The 21,469-nt window shown below is 39.6% G+C and overlaps 3 protein-coding genes across 4 annotated transcripts in view; all 3 read left to right on the top strand.

Moving 5' to 3' along the window:
* The window catches only part of lamb4 (laminin, beta 4), a 64,239-nt gene extending 50,879 nt beyond the window's left edge, over positions 1-13,360 (top strand). For both annotated transcript variants that reach the window (XM_041996017.1, XM_041996016.1), the window contains exons 25-35: positions 778-874; positions 2,338-2,707; positions 2,819-2,982; positions 4,263-4,465; positions 7,827-7,976; positions 10,313-10,457; positions 10,707-10,914; positions 11,292-11,427; positions 11,510-11,677; positions 12,039-12,192; positions 12,956-13,360. In XM_041996017.1, the coding sequence (XP_041851951.1) occupies positions 778-874; positions 2,338-2,707; positions 2,819-2,982; positions 4,263-4,465; positions 7,827-7,976; positions 10,313-10,457; positions 10,707-10,914; positions 11,292-11,427; positions 11,510-11,677; positions 12,039-12,192; positions 12,956-13,095 (1,935 nt within the window). In that variant the 3' untranslated portion in view covers positions 13,096-13,360. The remainder of the gene's footprint in view (positions 1-777; positions 875-2,337; positions 2,708-2,818; positions 2,983-4,262; positions 4,466-7,826; positions 7,977-10,312; positions 10,458-10,706; positions 10,915-11,291; positions 11,428-11,509; positions 11,678-12,038; positions 12,193-12,955) is intronic.
* The window catches only part of LOC121647505 (NACHT, LRR and PYD domains-containing protein 12-like), a gene marked incomplete at its 3' end in the record, with an annotated part of 791,953 nt that overhangs the window by 502,915 nt on the left and 267,569 nt on the right, over positions 1-21,469 (top strand). The window lies entirely within an intron of this gene.
* Positions 16,171-21,469, top strand: part of lamb1a (laminin, beta 1a) — a 36,934-nt gene continuing 31,635 nt past the window's right edge. The window contains exons 1-4 of the mRNA XM_041996015.1: positions 16,171-16,413; positions 17,174-17,388; positions 19,935-20,073; positions 21,039-21,112. Of these exons, the coding sequence (XP_041851949.1) occupies positions 16,383-16,413; positions 17,174-17,388; positions 19,935-20,073; positions 21,039-21,112 (459 nt within the window). The 5' untranslated portion in view covers positions 16,171-16,382. The remainder of the gene's footprint in view (positions 16,414-17,173; positions 17,389-19,934; positions 20,074-21,038; positions 21,113-21,469) is intronic.

Below are 21,469 nucleotides of genomic sequence, written 5' to 3'. Positions count from 1 at the left end.
TTTAGGAATGCCCCTTAAAATAAAACTATATTCAAGAAGTAAAATCAGCAAATGAAATTTCTTTACACTGGAATGAATCTTTAAATAAGGCAGCTTCTCCTCCCCCTTTCCTCTCGTTTCGACATTTATTCATAAAACTAAAATGAGGGGGTGCTGTTTCATTAAGAATTGTAGCACTTATGTCTTCTGTTAACCATGTTTCTGTCAGAAAAAGAAAATCTAAACTGTGAGAAATGATGAAGTCATTAACTAACAGTGACTTGTTGGACAGAAATCTAACATTAAGTACAGCAGCTTTATGAAGTTTACACTGGTTTCTGTTGTATTCTGAGTTATACAAGGTATAGTTAACAGATTAGATCGATTCACCCCACAAACGGACCGTGTTCAATTCCTTATTTTGCTTACTAACACAGGAATCCTACTGGGTCCAGGCTTGATCTCAGAACAGCTGTCAGTAGTAGCAAAACTACAGCAAGGACCCTTAATTATAATTTCACTCAATCAATATTAAAATATATCAAACAATAACCTCTATTGTTGCTATGTTTCTCGTTTTGTTCACAACCTACAAACTCAGCAACTGTATCCTGTCTGGTTTCTCTAATGCGCCCCCTAGTGGAAACCTCCTGTAACAAGCATAGTACACAAGCAAGTATGTTAACAATTCCAATCAAAACGCAGGCGGCTGGCTACACATATGTGAGGTTAAACAGTATATTCTCAGTCTTATATGTAATGAAGAGGTGATGGTGATGATGATGATGATGTGTTCAGGTGTCAGGAGAGTGTCTATGCCGTCCTGAGTTTGGAGGGAGACAGTGTGATGAATGTGGAGAAAATCACTTCTGGAATCCAGACCTGCAGTGTATCCGTGAGTGAAATCGTTTTGAACCAATTTGTGACTTTTTGAGCTGCCGTTGATCTAAAACACTTTTGTGTAAATGCCAGTTATTTCTTTTTTTTAGTGACAAAATTTTACGTTTATTAATTCACTTAATCAACTTGAAATCAAGAGAACTGTAGGACCAGTTTCTTTTCTTAAGTTTCTAGCTAACTCAACTCAGTCAAATCATTTAATTTCTTTCAAATGAAAAATCTTAATGACTCATTTAAGTGGAAAATAAAGTTAAAAGATTCAAGTTGGCAAAGGCCACAAAGATTCAAGGGAAATTAATATTTAGGAAGAATTCAACATTTCATTGTTGCCACCATTTAAATTTGAGCTATGTGCTTTACTTTCTATGTTTGATTTACATTTAGACTACTATGTTGTTAAAATATTGTCTGTTTAATGTTAAACTTGGAACCATGCAGGTGAAGGAAACGTTTTCCAGATGGTTTGTTCCACTTGAGTGAAGTACAGTTTAAAAACAAACCAAACTGAAGAAAGTTGTGAAATCTTTTGGGATTTCGTGACCCCTGGTCTGGACCCCTGGTGTGAATGCACACTTTAGTTTAGTTCATAGGTTTAATGAGCAGCAGCATCAAACACAGAGCTAAATCTGTTCTGTACCAGATTTGCTGAAAAAAAACAACAAAAACATCAATAATTGTAGTTATAAAAAAGTGTTTTACACCCATCATACACCCTCATTGTCATGTGAAGTAGAAGTATTACAGACGGGTTTATTTCTCTTTACCTGCTAAACAGAAACACAACAAATGATCAAGTTAACGCTGACACGTTTGCTTTTTCAACAGATGTTTTTTCTGTGAAAAATATTCTGTCTGCATGTTTTTAATTGTGTTATTGTTGTACATTGGGATGCTGATCATCTCAGAGCTGTTTTTCTGGAGCAGCTGAGTCACGTGAGGAAGAGGACGGAGGAAGAGCAAAGTGTGACAGAGTGTGACTTTAGACAGAAACAGGTTTTTTTCTTTAATGAAATGCAGCATTCAGGAGAAAAACTGAAACTAAAGCGTCCATCTTATCACACTAATATTGATTAATATTGACACCGGCACTGGAATCAAAATCATAGTTATTCTGATCGTTGCACCCACCGCTACCAGCCGACGAGCTGTACGCTGAAAGAAAACTTCTCACTGTCTCAGTTTATAAAGAAAAATGTGAATATGAAGTTAATTTTGGATAAATCATTTATGTGGTTTGGAGCAACTTGAATCTTTTAAGTTGATTTTTCATAAAATTGATTCAAATTCTTTACTTAAAAGAAACTAAATGATGAGTTTTACAAAAGTAAAAAGTTTCAGGGTAAATTAAATGAATTATTTACATTGATCCAACTCTAAAATATTTGGCATGACAGTGTTTTACCTTTTTAGTGTAAGCTCCGCCTTCTTTCATTCAAATAAAGCACATCTTGTTCTCAGCTTGTGAATGTAACCTGGAGGGAACCGAACGTCCATCATGTGACTCTGAAACTGGTGAGTGTAACTGCCGGGCTGGTATAACTGGTAGCTTCTGCGATGAGTGCGCCCCTGGCTTTGACTCAGCGTTCCCAGCCTGCGAGAAGTGCCACCCGTGCGCCACTTTGTGGACTGAAAATGTCACTGATGTGAAGCGAGCTACCCAGAGGATGAGAACTCTCGTGCCTCGCCATGGCAACCACCTGCAACCCACGGACAGTCAGCACCAGCAACAGATACTGGAGATGCACTCCAAGATGGAAAACCTGGGAAACCTGAGGGGTGACTCCCCACCAAAGATGGCGAAGGTGGAGAAGCTGTACATGAAGATGAGGTTAGGTCTGCGGTTCTGTGGCTGCAGAGCCACCCAGAGTTAAAAGCCAAACCCAAGGTAATTGTTTTATTGGCGTGGGTTTAAACATTTGAATCTCTGTCTTTATCACAGGAAGTTGAAAGATGCCATTGACACCAACATGATCTTAGTCAACCCATCGCCACTCCTGAACACGGAAATTGACAACATATATATGGAGTTTAAGAAGCTGCAGAACAGCCTGCAGGGGAAGCTCATAAACAAACCAAACAACAAAGAAGAAGCTCCAGTGGAAGGTACTGAGTCATTTCTGGAAAATTATTCGTGATGAGGTTTGGAAATGTGACGCGACTTCACAGTACGACTGAAGAAGTGAGTTTGTAAAACCACGGACGCTGCAGGTTGAAACCTGGATCAGGTGTCGTGTAACATGAATATTAATCACACTCCTTGTGATTTGTTAATTATAACATTTGAAATTAGGATTTCAGTTTAAAATCAATTATTTGTTCAGCTCCAGTCAAAAAACAAACAAAGAAGTCAGATCTACTAAGAAAGAAAATATAAAAGATATAACAAGTTATCCTCCTGCCTTGGAAGTAACTCCGTTTCATGGATAAATATTCTACTACCCAAGGGGGTGTCAGACATATATACTGTATAGGGGGGCCAAATATATATATAAATATATAACTATATCTATTTAAATCTATTGACACACATATATATTGTATATATTGTACAAATATGAAACATTTGTAATAAAAATGTTAAATAGATAAATGTGTAACTGCAAATATAGTTTTAACTTCACTTATTTTTCTCCAGAAATTCCGGGTTGTTGTTAATGTTTTCTGAAAGGATAGTTCATTAAATGTGAACATCTTGATAAGGCACAGGGATGTTTTTTGCACTAAAACAGAGAAACATGTGGAGTTTTTATTATTTATAGGTCATCATGCTGTTGTTTTACTGGTCCAGCTCACTGGAGATCAGATTGTGCTGAATTTACCAGATTAATTCCGAGGGCCAGATTGAACCCTCTGGTGGCCTGGTTTTGGCCCCTGGGCCGTATGTTTGACACCCCTGCTTTAACACATTCTTTGCAATCTCTGGAGATGTTGAGGTCTTCCTCTCTGCTACATTACCAGCATTTTAACAGTTTGTCAGCTGCAAATGTTAAAAGTGCATCCAGCTCCTCTGCCCTGCCTCCTTTAGGAAGATCACACCATAAACTGGTTCTTCTCACCTTCATTGCTCAGCAGCAGTCATCACACAGACTATTTAAACCTGGTATAATGAACCTGAAGATGCTCTGAGAGAATGTCTCTGTGTGGACAGCACTGTCTCAACAAGAACAGTGAGGTGCTTCCCAATAACATGCCCTGGATCACCAGTGACCTGGAAGAGCTGTTAAACGTTCAAAAGAAAGCCTTCGAGGGAGAGATAGAGAGTTAATAAAACTATTTAAAACAAACTAGCTTGAATATTTTACTTTTATTAAGCAGCATTGACTTCAACACAGAACAAACTCTTTGTGTTTACTGAGCTCAGTCTCTGCCTGGAACTGTTACAGAGCTGTTGGATCATATCCAGAAGCTTCATAAAGACTTCATGTCAGATGAGAAGAGGGTGAGAAACTCCAGCAAAGACATAGAAAAGTCAATGGACACCAGACAGGAAGTGAAACACAAACTGAGCATGTGCAGCAGCAGAACAGACCTGACACTGCTGGAGAAGAAGGTGAAAGAGCTCAGTGTGGTCCACCTCAACCAGAAGGTGAGTGTTTATAAATGACTGTTCTCAGTCAAAATGTTTTTAACCTGTGAAGACTAGATGGATGTCTGCTTGAGCTGCTTAAGTATGAAACCTGAGAGCTGACGGGTCTAAAACCTTTGTGGTGAACAGATTATTTTCAACTCACAGATCTGATAGAGTTCATATATTTCGTATTTTATATTTAAAATTAGAACTATTATCTGAAAAGAAGCAGGACAGTTATCACTTGTTTATTCCTGCCTACTTTTCTGATCATAGCTTGTTCTTGTGCAAAAGCAGTAAGGCAGCAGAAGACCACCATTGATGTCAAATTCAAGCCAAGTGTGCCAGTCTCCATCAAAGCGGTATATATCAAGGAGATGTTCTGTCCCTGCTGCTATTCTGCATAAACCAATTAATCAACAATACCAGCTATGGTTACCAACTCAGGAATGGGGCTGCCATCAGTTACCTTACATGGATGACATCAAGCTGTACACTAAGAACTAGCGAGACATTGACTCACTGATCCACACCACCAGGACCTACAGCAGGGACATTAGAATGTGATTTGAACTGGAGAAATGTGGCAGAATGGCGACAAAGAAAGGGTAGTCGTCCATACTGAGAGCATTGCATTCCCAGAAGGCAGAACAGCAGTATGCTTTGCAGAGGTCAACGGAGGCTTGATGTGCACCTCTTCCAGACCCGACGTACAGCCCTGCTTGCAGCACGGTAATGCAGAAGTACTGCCAAGTGATCTGTTTGTGATTACGTATTTCTGGATTTCTGGAGCTTCTTGCTGAATTTGTGCTGTAACCGCAGGAGTACCTGCAGCATGATGCTGTAACCCCATGCTCAAGTGCAAGAGCACATTTCACCATTTTTTCACATTTCCTGATATGTAAGTGTTCCCATCAGGATTTTCCCAGAGCGAGTAGACATATTTTTACCACCTACTCAGGGGGGTTGTGAAGGTGTGGAGCTGGGCTGAAAATCATGGCGTGTCGAGATAGCAGGCCACTATTGGCCCGAATTCAATGTCATGGAATGAGTCATGAGAGTGACTCCCGACCCTGCCATCTTTAAAAGCCTTAAGTCACGGCAGTGGATAACAACATTAACAACAGCGGCAGCAGAGACAGTGTTTCAAAAATGATCGCCATGGTCCAAGACAGAGGTGAAGACCTTTCTGTGCTTGGTGGTCGAATAAAAAATCCAGGGTGAACTGGACGGCGCACGTAAATTACGAGCCCTTTGTCCTCCATTTCTTTGTGTGTGTTACAAACAAATGTCTTCACGACACGTACTAGCTGCCTTGCTAAGATGACCCCATCTACACCAAACGCAACCTCAATTGCCCTCTCATGTAATGGGAACAATCTGCGGTCTGCATACAGACAGGAGGTGGAACAGGTGTAGTCAGAACGATCTGGAGCTGAACCATTCAAGACTGTGGAGATGACAGTAGACTTCAGGAGAAATCCTCAACGCCTGCCCCCCTTCACCATCCTCAACAACGCAGTGTCTACTGTGTACGCCTTCAGGTCTCTAAGAACCACAATTTCTCTGGACCTGAAGTGGACTCCTCACATAGACTCTTTCAGGAGGTGATACTTCCTATGACAGCTCAGGAATTTTAACCTGCCACAGGAGCTGCTGATCACCTTCCACACCGCCATCATCCAGGCTGTACTCTGCATATCCATCACTGTCTGTTTGGATCGGCAACCAAACTTGAAAGGCACAGACTGCAAAGGACGATCAGGCCTGCAGAGAGGATAACTGGGGTCAACCGACCCTCCATCCAGGACTTGTATCTATCCAAGGTCAGGAAACATTGTCAGCTAAGGAGGAGAAGGGATGACTCTGCCAACTGCTGCTTCAAAACTATAATCAAAATCAAAGCAAAAATGGTTCTTATTATGTGGTCTTCTTTTTATTTCATTAACAACATGGAAGTAGGAACTGGAGTTTGTTTACTTCTGGTAGACGTAAACATGTCACGTCCACCCTCTGTCCAATCAGAACCCTTCTCAACCCCCAGATCTAAAGCAGAATTGAATCAAGAAATTCAGAATTACTATTTCCATGTGAATGCAAAATATAATACTTTATTTAATAGAATAATTTCATTCTGAATTAAACAAACATCATGTAACCATGGCCAATGTGCCATCATCAATGGTGTCAAAAGCTTTACATGGTCAATAAATACTCATGCTGCAAACAGTTTCTGATCAATAAAGTTTGTAGTTTCCTTTATTAAATGTGTTATGTAGCTGATGACACCGGGTGATTTGTGAGAAACTGTCCTGATTCAGTGTTTCAGGCATCATCACCTGGTCTTCTCATATACCCACTGTCCTCTAAGTGTCTTTAAATATGTTTTTGAAAACTTATAAAAAAAAATAAAAAAAATCAAACATAGAGCTTGTTCTGACCCTTTGCTCATACCACAAATTTGTCTCGTGAGAGTTCATGCAAGCTTTTGACTAATGTTAATGAGGTGCGCGCTGATTTGCCGCAGGGAGGCCAGAGTCGGAAGGGGGGCTGGCCCAGTGCATGCGCAGTGCGTCCGACTCCAAAACATCAACAGCTTAGTGATGGCAAGTAAACCTGACCAAGCAGCAGCTTATGGAATTCAAACATTTATGTTTGAACCAGACTCAGAGCCTGAGAGTGAAGATACCGAGATGATGGAAGCATGATTACAATAAAATGTTTACAAAAATTTAAGTGGCAGAGCACTTCACCCCATTTATAAACAAGAAAACACGCATGGGGTTAAACTTTTAGGCTCACCTCTTAGCATTAGTGTTAGTTGTGTCAGCAGTAAAGCATGACTTTATATCATTATATCATTATCATTTCACGTCTGAAGCATGACTTTAGGAGTGTAAGAGGGGCTGGCTTATTCAAATAGCCTCCTGTGATGACAAAATCACAGGACCAAATTAAAATCACACGTTTGCGAGAGTTTACCCTTGTTGGCAGTCCTGCAATGAACAAAGGGCCCAGATGGAAAAACTCGACCGTCTTCAAAAGGTTTTCAGGGAAGTTTACACTTCGGTCCAACACCAATACATGTTTTAACTTGAAAAAGTGCAATTTTCAGGTGATGACTCCTTTAAGCTGTTTCATTGTGAGCCTGTTGGAGGTATGTTTTGGTGCAGCACCTGGTGGCCATGCAGGGTATTACACTTTGGTTTAAATTGTGTCGGAAGTTCCGTTGGTTACGTTAATCTTTCATACGCAGTCCATGTTTAGATTAAAGACTTGTTCCACATTGTATTCTTGATGATGAGTTGCGAGGTAAGAAAAATAATTACATGAAATAATCTGTTATGTTCTCTAAGCAGCTTTTTATGGTCTGATTCAGGTCTGTGGAGGAGAAGGTCTGGAGAACTGTTCTGAATGTGATGGAGCACCATGTGATGGAGTTCTTCCTGGCAGTCAAAAGGCTTCAGCCATGGCGGGGGTAGTAAAGGACCAACTCACTGATTACAGACTGGAGGAAACTATAAACCAGGCAGGTTTTCACTAGCACTACTGGGAGACTGGTGTTGGGACCAGTCCAGTAAGTTACAGTTACAATGTGATCTTTGTAAATACCCGGTTTCAACAGCTTGTCATACCCTGACAGAAAAGTATAGCAGAAGGTCATTTTTATGGCTATTATAATGGCATACCTGTATGTTCAATCTCATTCAATTTAGGAGAAGGTGCTGGATGTTACAATACATTTTTAAAAGGCCTTTACAAGGCCTCCAAAGCAAAAAAAAAAAAAAAAAAAAAAAAATGAAAACTGCAGTGTAAGTACACTTTCATACCCTCCGTCTGGTTTTTAATAGAATTTTGCTCAAGGTGTAGTCTCACTAGAGATGCACTTGAGCAATGTGCAGTTAAATGAATTGCCGTTTTGGGATCAATAAAGTGTAATTAATGTATTATTTAATACAAAGAAACCAACTATTAGTGGCTTCTCAGTTAGCTGAATGTTGATGCAATTTCTGAGTAGTCGAAGATATGCTGAAGTGATAGCTTAATTTTGGTGTATACCTCTAGTTTTGTGGTTTTCTGTGCTACGCTTGAGCAATAACCAGGGTATGCCAAAATGTCAGAACACCCCATTCGGGTGTTTGGTTTGGTAAACCCTGTTGTGTTTCCTCAGCCATCTGTACCCTTTCCTGGTAGGTGGGGTATGAGCTGGATATCAATCAATACAGCATTGTTTCCACCAACGGGATGGTCGGTACAGGACCAGTTGGGACAGATTTTTTTTTTTTTTTTTTTTTTTAGCATTTCCACAGGTAAAAACTTGGAAAGTGGCAGAATATCTGATCTGGTTGTCTTATGTTTCTTGGGTCCCAAACTTACCGATCCAACCCAAAAGGGAGGGAGGGAGCTTGACACGCCACAATCCATTGATTTGTTGAAAGTCACTGATTTTTTTTTTTTTTTTCGTTTAAAGTAGGGCTGGGTGATACTGCAAATTTTGGCACCAGTCCGATTCCAAATAAATTCGGGGCAAGTATTGCTGATACCGATACAATACTGACACAATACCGATACGATACCGATAATTATTGCTTGAAATCTCACAGTATTTTAAGGATTTTTGCCTTTATTTGTTGATCATGATTATGATCGTAATAAAAGAAGTACAAAGATTTTTGTGAAAAAAGAACATTTTTATTAACAAGCTGAATTAAAATTAATTAAAATGTTAAAATAATTCTGTTATTCCCTTTTTTCACAAAATTGTTTGAGAAAATAAAGTCAACAGTGCAAATTAGCTAAAAAAAAAAAGCAACACTCCTCCTTCTGGTTGACTCTCATTCAGATTCTTTGGCTTTTTGACAGCAAAGCCCTCTGCAAGAAAAAACACTGATCTCATCTCTCTGGTATCAGTCAATACCAATACTAGCCTTGGTATTGATATTGTCAAATTGATATTTGGATCTATCATCCCAACCGTAGTTTAAAGCCATATTACAAGAAGAACGAACACAAACTGCTGGAGGTCCACCATTGTCCTCTGTTTCTGTCACGTTCTTCTTCACTATAATTCATGGAAGGCACCGCAGCGCTATTACATCGTGCTGTCACGTAGCTGACTCAGCTATCACTGTTGGGCTGAGTCCTGTCTACCGGATCAGGATACAGTTGGCTGTGGAAGGACGAAAGAGGTCAGGGTTTACTGAACCAAACCGCCGTGAGCCGAGCTGGACCTGTTAGTGGAAACGAGGATTAAGACAAACTCTACAGTAAGGATGGAAGGTTATCAGGCTCCGATTTAAAACCTTGAATATCATGAGAATACTGAAGCTTGTTACATACTCCTCAAGAACAAACAACTTTGTTCCTTTTGCTCGGTTATTTCATACTTCACTGCGATGGGGCAGGGCTTTGTGCAGGAGGGTGTCCATGTCTTTATGTGCAATGTCCACCTGGCAGAGTTATTTCATGCTTTCATGCTGGCTGCTGTCTCTAGATGCCATTTGCATGATCACTCAGCACAACTCACCCCTAATGTTTAGTACACACACCTACACACACACCCAGATACTAGCTGCTGTGTTCATTGCTGTTCATGGTTTTTACAGAGAACAAAATGTTTTTGAGAGAACAAAATTATACTGTTTTGTTCTTGTGGCCTTGAGGACAAGAACAAAGTTTTCTGTTCTTGCGGAGTATGCAACGGCCTTGAAGCTGGCAGATGGACAGCTTGTACTCAACATACAACTGCAGGTTTGTGGAGCTCAGTGCTGGACCCACAGTGATCTGTTAAGCTGAGATACTGGAAGAACTGTGCTCAACATCTGACTGTAAGATCCATGATCTGAGTCTTTTATCTTGTGTCAGATCAATGATGCCAGACAGCTGGCTCAGGACACCAAAGAGCAGGCCAGAGACCTGCAGGACCGGATCAGCAACAGCACTGAATCCTTTGAGAGAGAGAAAAATGAAACAAAAGAGCTCATCAGGCGAGTCAAACAGTACCTGACAGGTCAGTGTTTTATACCCACACATTGTAAACGAAAGCTGTTCTAAACACGATGTTTCAGTCAACGTTTGTCAGCAAGTGATGACAACCACGATGAAACGAACGAGGGATCAGAAACATTCAAAAATAAAATGAACAACATTCTGCTGCAGTCTTTGAACCTGAATCTTCTGTCCACTAAAATGTGAAAGAGTGATGTGTGTGTGCAGGAAAAACCTCTGATCATCATTTAACACGTTTCCTTCCTGACAGATGACATGGCTCCTCCAGAACATGTAGAGAACTTGGCTAAGGTTGTTTTGAGCATCAATCTACCACGGTCAGCTGATGAGATCCGATCCATGATCAGAGACGTCACTAATCTGCTGAGCAATGCCACCAAATTTCAGGATAACCTAAATAAGCTGGAGGAGAACACTGAGACAGCACAGAAGCTGCTGGAGAAAGCTCAGGAACTAAAGTCAGTCTCTGCAAACACAGACTCACCGTAGCTGAAACACAAAGATGAAAGAAAAACACAAAGCTGAATAAAAAAAAGAGGACAATTTTAATCATTACTGTCTTTAATTAAATATATATGACTATCCAAACACACAGAAACTAAAGATGCTGAAAAAGAAAAGAAAGGAGGGTGTGAACGTGTTCATTTTCTTTTATTATAAGGAAGTATGTTGCTAGCGTTGATTTAAAAACATGTCATGATTAACTGACGGAGCAAAGGAAGCAAACATGAATAGTCAGAAAATAAAACTGTTCAGAGTGATTTCACAGTTCTGATCTGATCACAAGAAAAGACCCTGTAAAAGAAAACATGTTTTATTGTTTATTAATGTGTAGGGAGAAGAAAAAAAGCATTGATGTAAAAGAGATCCAAGCAGACATTTCTGCAGCAGATAAAGCTCAGAACAAGGCCAATGATGACTTGGAGGCAGCAGCTCAAGACACAAACGAGACCAAAAGAAAAATCCAGGATGTGAGTTGTGAAAAGTACCTGAGATATTTTAGCTGGGATGAGTGGTGACTGTATGGTGACATTTTTTTCTGTAATGTTTAAGGTTGGAGATAAGCTAGATGGAATTGAGGCAAAACTGATGAATCAGTCGGATGATCTGCTGTCAGAGATTGAAGATGTGAAGAATAAAACTGAGCAGAACAGAGAGACACTTCAAGAGGCCAAAGAGGCTGCAGCATCTGCTTTAGAAAATGCTACGAACACAATGACGGTAAACACACAGGACAGATGTACCCACGGTAAACACACAGGACAGATGTACAGACGGTAAACACACAGGACAGATGTACAGACGGTAAACACACAGGACAGATGTACCGACTGTAAACACACAGGACAGTGTGTGTGTGTGTGTGTGCAGAGGGATGTTCCAGCCTCACTCTGATAAACACACTGGACAGACAAGATATTTATTTCTTAAACTGCAGTCATTTTCCTGAAAATGTACTTTGTAGAGTTTGTAAGTCTAAAAACATAATTTATGATCATTCTCAGCGGGTTGGAGGACATCAGTGCCGCCTGTCAGGTCATTTCCAGCATCATTGTGTTTCTCACTGCGGTTTCCCTTGCAGGAGCTGGATAACCTCAATGACCTTTTAATGAAGCTGAATCTCAAAATAATGAATCAGGATGCTCAAGATGAAGCTGCAGGTCGTCTGAAAAACATCTTAACAGAGGCCGAAGACATGAAGAGACTCATGGAGGAAAACCTCAGACAAATACAAGGTTGGTCTCTCTGTAAAACTGAAGCTGGTCCGAGTACCGCAGTGTTTACATCAGCATCATGAGGAATAGCCTCCAGATCACAGCAGTATTTTAGTATGGTGACAAAAAGAAGTCAGTTTACTTGACTTGTTTCTGATATTCAAACCAGTTAATAAATCATCCCTTAAATCAGGGTCTGTTATTGATCCACTAATGTGATCAGAAGGCAAATTCTGTTGTTTACATGATGTACGACCCACAGTCCTTTACACAGAAACAACTAGTAAGGCAAGACTAGTTCATTTGTCACATTTCATGTACAAAACCATTCAAAGTGCTATACATAGAATATCAAACGTACCACAGCGGAGTGCAGAAGAAGCATTATAATGTACATTAAAAGCAAACTTTTAAAGACAAAATGAGATAAAATGCAAGAAATATAACTTGTAGAGTAAGGGATTGGTTCTTTGTTTTTAATTTATTTATTTATTGTTTGTGTTTAATGTAAATTTTAATGCTTCCTCTGCATCTTGTTGTAATGCTTTTGATGGTTTTGAACTGTTATGTACAAATAAACTCGCTTTTTCAAAAAACAAACATCTAGTTTTGATCAGACTAACACATGAATTTTGAGTTTTGCTGCAGACTTTAGTGTTTTCACGTGTCAGAAAATTTCTGGAACATTTCAGGACAGCAGCTTCTGTAAATCAAACTCTGTGGATTTATCAGGCAGCTTCTGTAAGGTGACATCTAACGTGTCCTGTGACTGCATTTCTGTCAGACTTGGAGCAGAAGATCCAGCAGCTGCTTGAGAAGAAAGAAAAGAAGATGGAGGAAGTACTGGAGCTGCTGCAGACGGTGGATTTGCTCCGACAGGAAATCGCCACTCGAGCTGAAGGATACGCCGTCTGTACCTCCTAAATATTCTGCAGAGTTCTGCAAACTGAAAAGTTGTTGATATTTCTGACTTTAAACTCGTTAGATCCTGAAAATGTATTTGTTTTCAACTATTTTCTCAGGGTTTACCAACAGCTGATGTCTTTACAGTTAAATCTAGTTGCATTACCACTAAGTGTGTACCAGGCTATTGTAAAAAAAAATGAATTATACAAAATAAAATATAGAATCTGCTGGTCAAAATGTTTATAAATGAAAATCTGAGTTATATATGATGATTAAATATATTTCTGAGCTTCTGCTGTTTTGTGTTTTTCTCACCATATTTTAATTGTTCCTTTTTCTGAATGATTTAAATTAATATCTTTAAATTGTTAGAAAGAAATGATAAATAAATAATAATTAACAGTTCTTTTTCTAGATCAGGGATCTCCAGCTAATTTTAGCTCAGGTTCCACATTCAAGATTCAAGACAAACTTTATTAACCCTCTGACGGAAATCTGTCTTGGGCTTTCACCCCAGCTGCATACACAGAGTGATGGTAAATAACAACAACATTCACACATACAAATAATAAAATAATAAATAAACATCAGCCATTAAAAGCAGGATCACTGAAATGTCCCTGGTTTAAAAGTTTAACTGGTAAAGGGACAAATTAACTTTTAAATCTTAAACCTGCATCTGGGGACTTGACAGAAAGTTATGGAGAAAAATAAGTGCAGCTTTGACAATATTTTCACTCTGTTACACATTTACATATTTATAAATTCCTTTTTTGTCCAAGTCTTTTTTTTCTGTCCTTTATTTGGTCTTGTATTTTTTGTATTTTTTGTTTTCTTTTTTACCTTTATTGAAACAGTGTGAATTACAGCACTTGTGTGAGCAGTGTTGTGATTGGATTCTGGAACAATTGTATTATTGGGTCATTTAAAAAAAAAAAAAGAAAAAAAAAAAAGATGTGTCTAGGTCAGGGCTACTCAGTTTGCTCCCACAAGGTCTGCAGTCCTGCAGGTTTTCAATGTTTCCCTGCTCCAACACACCTGATTCAAATTAATGAGTCACTGGGCAGAACTACTGCCCCGATGCAGCGAACAGTTTCTCATGTGGGAAGACACAACAAAAGATATTAATCTGTTTCAGGAGGGTCAGATCGTTGGCATCAAGCAGAGAAGACATCAAAGGAGATGCAGAAACTACTAAGACTGGGTTAAAAACACATTAATAGCACATTATTAAAAACTGGAAAGATGGTTGGGAACCATAGTCTTCCAGGAAGAAATGTGGTCAGAAAAACATCCAGAATGATTGAGGTCGATGATCAGTAAATGTTTGGATTTATATTTGAATCAGATGGAAGAAAAACAGCAGTAGAACTCAGGACAAAGTTTAATAGTGAAAGTTAGAACATTTCCACATGAACAATGTGTAGGAACTCAAGGAACTGAGCAGCTGTGTAGCCATCAGAAAACCTCTAATCAGTAAGGCTAACCAGAGAAAAAGGCTTTAGTTAGCCAGGGAGCATCAAGACTGGATTTTGGAGCAGTGGAAGAAGGTCATGTGGTCTGATAAGTCCAGATTTACCCTGTTCCAGAGTGATGGAGCATCAGGGTAAGAAGAGAGGAGAATGAAGGGATGCATCCATCATGCCAAGTACCTACTGTACAAGCCTGTGGGGGCAGTCTATGACCTGGGGTTGCTGCGGTTGGTCAGGTTTAGGTTCAGGCCTAGGTTCAGTCCAAAGAATGAGGTCAGCTGACTACCTGAATATACTGAATGAGACAGTTATTCCATCTTCTCTAATGGCACAGTGCCAGGATTCATGGGGCTCAATTTGTGAAAGAGTGGTTTGGGGAACAGGACATCATTTTCACACATGGGTTGGTCACCACAGAGTCCAGACCTGAACCCTATTGAGAATCTTTGGGATGTGCTGGAGAAGGCTTTGTGCAGTGGTCAGACTCTCTATCATTAATACAAGATCTTGGAGAAAAATGAATGCAACACTGGACAGAAATAAATGATGTCACATTGCAGAAGCTTATCGAAACAATGCCACAGAGAAGCTGGTGGAATCAAAGCTAACGGAGATCCAACAAAATATTAGTGTGACTATTTTTTCCTTTTTTGAGGACAGACAGTGTATATGCATGCACAGTATGCATGACTTGCACAACCTAATATGAAGCCTCCCCCAAAAGTCCTTGTGCATTTCAAGCCCTGATGTGAGCCTAAAGATGTTTTATTTCTCATGTCTCTAAATGTGGCCACAGTTATCACAGCAGTGGGTGTGAGTGTGCGTCAGAGAGGAACACAATCATTTCCTCTCTGAGTTTATGACCCCCCAGATCAAGTCTGGCACCCCTTGTGCTCCCCAATGTACAAAAGTCTAGCTTCACCACTGGCAAGGAGAGGAGGACAAAAGCAGACACAATCATGAGGTTTAAGGTTTTTAGTTCTCAAACTAACTGACCTGTAAGTGTGTGTGCCTGCAGTGCATTGTGGGTAATCACTAAACATGTGGCAGCCTGAAGAGATGAGCTGTCCGCCAATCAGAAAGAAGATCTCTATCTGGCATTAATGCATGCACACACACACACACACAAACACATGCCCGCACACACACACACTTCCTCCTCCTCCTCCTTTGTTGTTACAGGTGAGCTTCAGCTGGTGTGTGTGTGTGTGTGTGTGTATTTTGGGGGGAGGGTTAGTTCAGGAATGTCTTTGTCTGCAGGGTCCTGGTGGGGGAGTTTTTATGGGGGTCAGATTTTAAATTGAGTTTTCAGAAGGAAAAAAAAAATTGAGATCTTAAAGTCTCTGAACATCTGGACTGAAACCAGCTGCTAAAACAACAACAAACAACTGGAAACAGTTTATTTCATTTTCAGGTTGATTAAATCTGTTTGTGTTCAAAGATCAGAGTCCTGAGGTGTGAACTTTTTCCCTCTGTTCGTTCATTCATCTCTTTGTTTTCTTTTCAACTGTTTTCTTTTTGTCTTTTTCAGTAAATTCATCCCTCTTCTTCTTCTTCTTCTGTTAAACTTCTGATCTGTCAGGGTTCGGTGGTTCCGCTGGAGACAGAACAGCCGGTTTATTGTTAAAGTCTGGAGGTTTCTGCGGGTTTAGATGAATGTGAGGAGGCGGAGTTCTGGGAGGCGGACTTCTGGGGAGTTCTGAGGGGTCTGGAGGGTCGTGAGAGTCCTCATCATCAGATTCTACAGACGGTCTGAGGAGTCTGGATCAGCGGGTCGGTTCGAGGTTCGTGTCTGCAGGTTCTCATCAGTGTCTCCGGGACTGTTGGAGGATCATGTCGCTACTCTGGTTTGCGGTTCTGTTCGGTGAGTTTTTATCACCTTCTCAAGGTTTTTGTGGGCTGCCGCGCGACGATTCGCTTCCAGGACGTAAATTCTGAGCCAGACCGGAACCATCGGATCGGTTCTGATCTGCTTAACGTCAGTTTGACTGATTTAACTTCTTAAATTTCTACGGATGTAGCCCAATTTATCATGAAGCGGATTCAGATCAGAACGACATCCGGTTTTTACTGAATAAATCTGATCAGAGATCAGTCCGAACAATGTGAACTGTGATTTAATCAAGAATAATCTGATTTAATTTGATCTGAGACCGGGATCAACAGTAGCTATGATCTGTGATTTTATTGGGATTAATCAGATTAAATCTGATCTAAAATCAGTTTTAACGATGTAAACTGTAATTTAATCAGGATTAATCTGGTTTATTCTGATCTTGAAATCAGCTTTAACAATACAAATTGTGATTTTTATCAGGATCATCTGATCTGGGATCAGTTTTAACAACATGAACTGTGATTTTATCAGGATTATCCTGGTTTTTATTTGATCTGAGATCAGTTTTAATAATATGAACTGGGATTTTATTAGGATTAATCTGGTTTTATCAGATCTAAGATCAGTTATAACAATATAACTGTGATTTTGTAAGTATCAGTCTTATCTGAGATTGGTTTCAACAATATGAACTGTAATTTTATCAGGATTAATCTTGTTTTATCTGATCTGAGATCAGTTTGAATGATGTGAACTGTGATGTAATCAGGATTAATCCCACTCTCAGGTCTGCAGGTGCTATGCTGTGCTCAGGAGGGCGGCACCTCATTGAATGAAGCCCTGGATGATGTCAGCTTCCCAGAGCTCAGTGATGTGTGCACTGAAGGTAGCTGTTACCCAGCAACAGGAGACCTTCTGATTGGCCGAGCCCATCAGCTGTCATCAACATCCACCTGTGGACTGAACCATCCTGAGCCATTCTGCATCGTCAGCCACCTGCAGGTAAAAATGATCCAAACATCAGGTAAAGAAACTGGTTTTTTGGTGTCAGATTACACCGAGAAACATTTTTATCATAGAAATCCAAGTTCAGAAATATTTTCCAGTGGCTAGATGAAGCTTTATCTCCTGTATGAATACATTTCTCAACGAAATTCAGGTTTCTGTTTGTTTATCAGTCACTTGTATTTGTAAAAACGAATAAATAAATAAAATATATTTTAAAAAAAGTTTTATAAATACACAAAGAAACTAAAAAAAAAAAAACAAATCAAATAAAAATCCATTCATCCATCCATTTTCTACCTCTTATCTGGGTCCAGTCACATGGTGTCCATAAAAGTTATGAACAGAATCTGTGACAAAGGGCAGCCTTGGCAGAGTCCAACCCTTACTGGAAATGAATCTGATGTACTGCCGGCTGGCACCAGTCATACAGGAACCGGACAGCTCATACAAGGGGGTCTGGCACTCCATACTCCCGGAGTACCCCCCACAGTATAGTCCCCGGGGGACACGGTTGAACGCCTTCTTTAAGTCCACAAAGCACATGTAGACTGGTTGAGTGAACTCCCATGCCCCCTCCAAGACCCTGAAGAGGGTGTAGAGCTGGTCCACTGTTCCACGACCGGGACAAAAAAACCACACTGCTCCTCCTCGATCCAAAGTTCAACAGAAACATTCGTTCACCATTTTCTTTTGAACATTTGTCTTCAGAAAACTGTGTAATCTCAATATTTTCTAGATGGAAATCTGAGCCTGTATAATTCTCAATCTGATTAGATAATGATTTATCAAACTGTCCAATCAGAGGGCAGCTGATTTGTTGCCAATCACTTTGAAGGTCCTGAAAACGACTTAGATCCAGAGATGATGACACCAATTCTAAAACTGAGGTTAAATTTTTTTTATCTTTGATAAAAATTTATGAAGAAATTCTGTTGTTACACACTTGTTATTACACACCTGTTTTACACACCTTTTGTTACACATCTGTTATTATGCACCGGTATGAAACATCTGTTTCCCTCACCTGTTAACAGACACCTTTTATTACAAACTTGTTTTACACACTATTTACACTACTGTTAGGACTCACCTGTTTATTACACCTGTCATTACACATGCGTTTTACATACATGTTGTTGCACATCTGTTATTACACAACTGTTACTATACGCCTGTTATTACTTGTTATTAAACACGTTATTACACATGTTATTAAACAGCTGTTGTTACACCGCTGTTATTACATACTTGTTGTTAAAGACTTTTGACTACGTACCTGTTTCCATAACCCTCACCTTTAGGTGATCCACCTCTCTGCATGCACAGCATCTGCGTTAAACTGAAGTCATTTGACCAAAACTTTATCAACATAAAGTTTGAGATGATAATTTCAAACTGTTTCATGATCAGTTTTTTTTTCCACATCACTGATACTGAATGAATGAACAAATAAAGACATGAATGAACAAATGAATAAGTGAATGAAAGGACAGGAGTTGTTTATCAGTATCCAGTCTGTCCCTTTTCTATTGGGTCCAGTTTTGGCCATCTCCAGGCTCAGAACCTTTTTTTCTTTCAGCTTGTTTCTGTTTAGAAACAACTCTGAGTTCAGATGTGTTGGTTTTGGTAAAGTCTGTGTGTGTTCCTGTCTGAAACGTTTCCTGTGTAAAATGACGTCACTTTAAGGCAACACTGAGTTCTGAGTGCAGACAGATGTTGGTCCAGATGGTTCTGTAGACAAAACATTAACATATTTGTAGGTTGAAGGTCCAACATTTCTGATATGAGATCAGTTTCACTTTGGGTCTGCTTTTTTGAAGCAGTTTTGCTGGTTCAGACTGGAAACCAAGATTTCATGTGTCTCTGTAATTATTTCGTGCTGTTTGCAGCTCTCAGACTGTTTATCTTTGATGGAGCTCAGAGTCTCATCTTGTTTATCTTTAACAACATTGAGAGGAACACTTTGAGTCTGTAATAACTGAGCTTGGTTCTGATGTGGAAAAGCTGCTTATTTTCACTTTAAATGATTAACACATTCTGTGTAAAAGAAAAGAGAAAAAAAGAAATGGGACTGTGATCATGAAGGAGGCATAAAGCTAACACATTTAATAATCACAAGATGTTAACAATAAAACTGTTTTACCTTCTGAGGAGAATTCAGTTCAACCATCAATAACAGATGTTTGCCTGCAGATGTGGTTCCTGTCACTGATGTTCCTTCTCTTAGAAAATATTCTACATGAAACTGTGCATGTCCATGATCATCGTGGTTGGGATTTTTTCCAATGAGATGAACCAGTTCAATTATTAAGGCTGTTAGTGTTGATAAATTCAGTAACTGAGTGAGATCAGAGATGATCAGCTGTACCAGCCGGACACACACAAACGGGATCTCCTGATCTTTGTAAAAAGTGTCTTATGTTGTAAAACTCTGTGGAAATTTAGTTTCCTCATTTCTTCTGAGCATCTGAAGAGAGGAATCTGAGGAATTCAAGTCCTTATCAATGTTTTACCTTCCCCCTCCTCCTGTCTCTAACCAGGAGGAGAAGAAGTGCTTCACATGTGACTCAATGGCACTGCATGACGAGTTGGCCAATCAGACGAACAGCCATCGCATTGAGAACGTTGTCACCACTTTCGGTCCAAACAGACTGAAGACCTGGTGGCAGTCGGAGAACGGTGAGAATTTAACATGTTTTAAACAGATTTAAACTCCACCTCAGAAGAATTGGTGTTGGTTTCATCATCCCAGGGACACTTCTACAACTATTCTGTCAGTTCTTCTTGGTTAGAGTGTTGTTCTTCTTCATTATACTGCGGTTCTTCATGTTACAGTGTTGTTCTTCATGGTTATAGTGTTGTTATTCATCATTATAGTGTGGTTCTTCATGGTTATAGTGTGGTTCTTCATGGTTATAGTGTGGTTCTTTATGGTTATAGTGTGGTTCTTCATGGTTATAGCGTGGTTCTTTATGGTTATAGTGTTGTTCTTCTTCATTATATCGTGGTTCTTCATGTTACAGTGTGGATCTTCATGGTTATAGTGTGGTTCTTTATGTTGTTCTTCTTCATTATAGTGTGGTTCTTCATCATTATAGTGTGGTTCTTCATGGTTATAGTGTGGTTCTTTATGTTGTTCTTCTTCATTATAGTGTGGTTCTTCATGTTACAGTGTGGTTCTTCATGGTTATAGTGTAGTTCTTTTTAGTTATAGTGTGATTCTTTATGTGTGGTTCTTTATGGATATAGTGTGGTTCTTTAAGTCCTTGTATAGTGCTTCGTGTGTGGTTCTTTGAGAAATATTGTGGTTCTTCATGCATAGTTCTTAATGGTAATAGTGTGTTTTTTTAAGTCATAGTGTGGTTCTTTACATGTGTTTACACACATTACATTCTTAATGTGTGGTATTCACGTATATAACGCGGTTCTTCACATGTGGTTCTTCATGTGTGGTTATTTATGGTTATTGCATGGTTCTTTATAGTCATAGTGTGATTCTTTACATGTGTTTCTTTATGGATATTGCATGGATATTCTTTGTGGTTATAATGTGGTTTCCCCGTTCCAAAGTAGGATGAATGTGGTCACCTTGGTTTTGTCATCACCCCTCAGCTCTGAGGTTAACTTGGTTTTGCTTTCTACAGGTATGGAGAACGTCACCATCCAGCTCAATCTGGAGGCGGAGTTTCACTTTACTCATCTCATCATGACGTTCAAGGTGAGTTCTTTTTGGACACGCAGCAGCAGTTCAGAGATAATCCAGAGATTATCATCTCAGAAATTAGGTTCATGTCCTTTCTTGGCCCGAGGAAATGGTTCATGATGTTTGTTAGAAGCTGATTTTAAATCAGTTGATTCTGAACTGTGTGACGGAGTCATCACTAGAACAGGAACACAGTGGCTCAGTTCTAAAGGCCTTTGTGTTGTTTTTCTAGTTTCTGTCTTAATTTTTTAAATGTTTTACAAGCTGTTCATGCTGTTTCACTGCATATCTGCATGTCTTTCCTCTACAAGAAGACCAGTTAAATGCTTCTTGAATCAGTCAAAATTTATTCTATTAGAATATTCATCCAGC

The sequence above is a fragment of the Melanotaenia boesemani genome, chromosome 10, assembly GCF_017639745.1.
Source record: "Melanotaenia boesemani isolate fMelBoe1 chromosome 10, fMelBoe1.pri, whole genome shotgun sequence".
Classification (NCBI taxonomy): domain Eukaryota; kingdom Metazoa; phylum Chordata; class Actinopteri; order Atheriniformes; family Melanotaeniidae; genus Melanotaenia; species Melanotaenia boesemani.
Note: the sequence above shows the minus strand (reverse complement) of the source record. Positions and strands in the feature narration are given on the sequence as shown.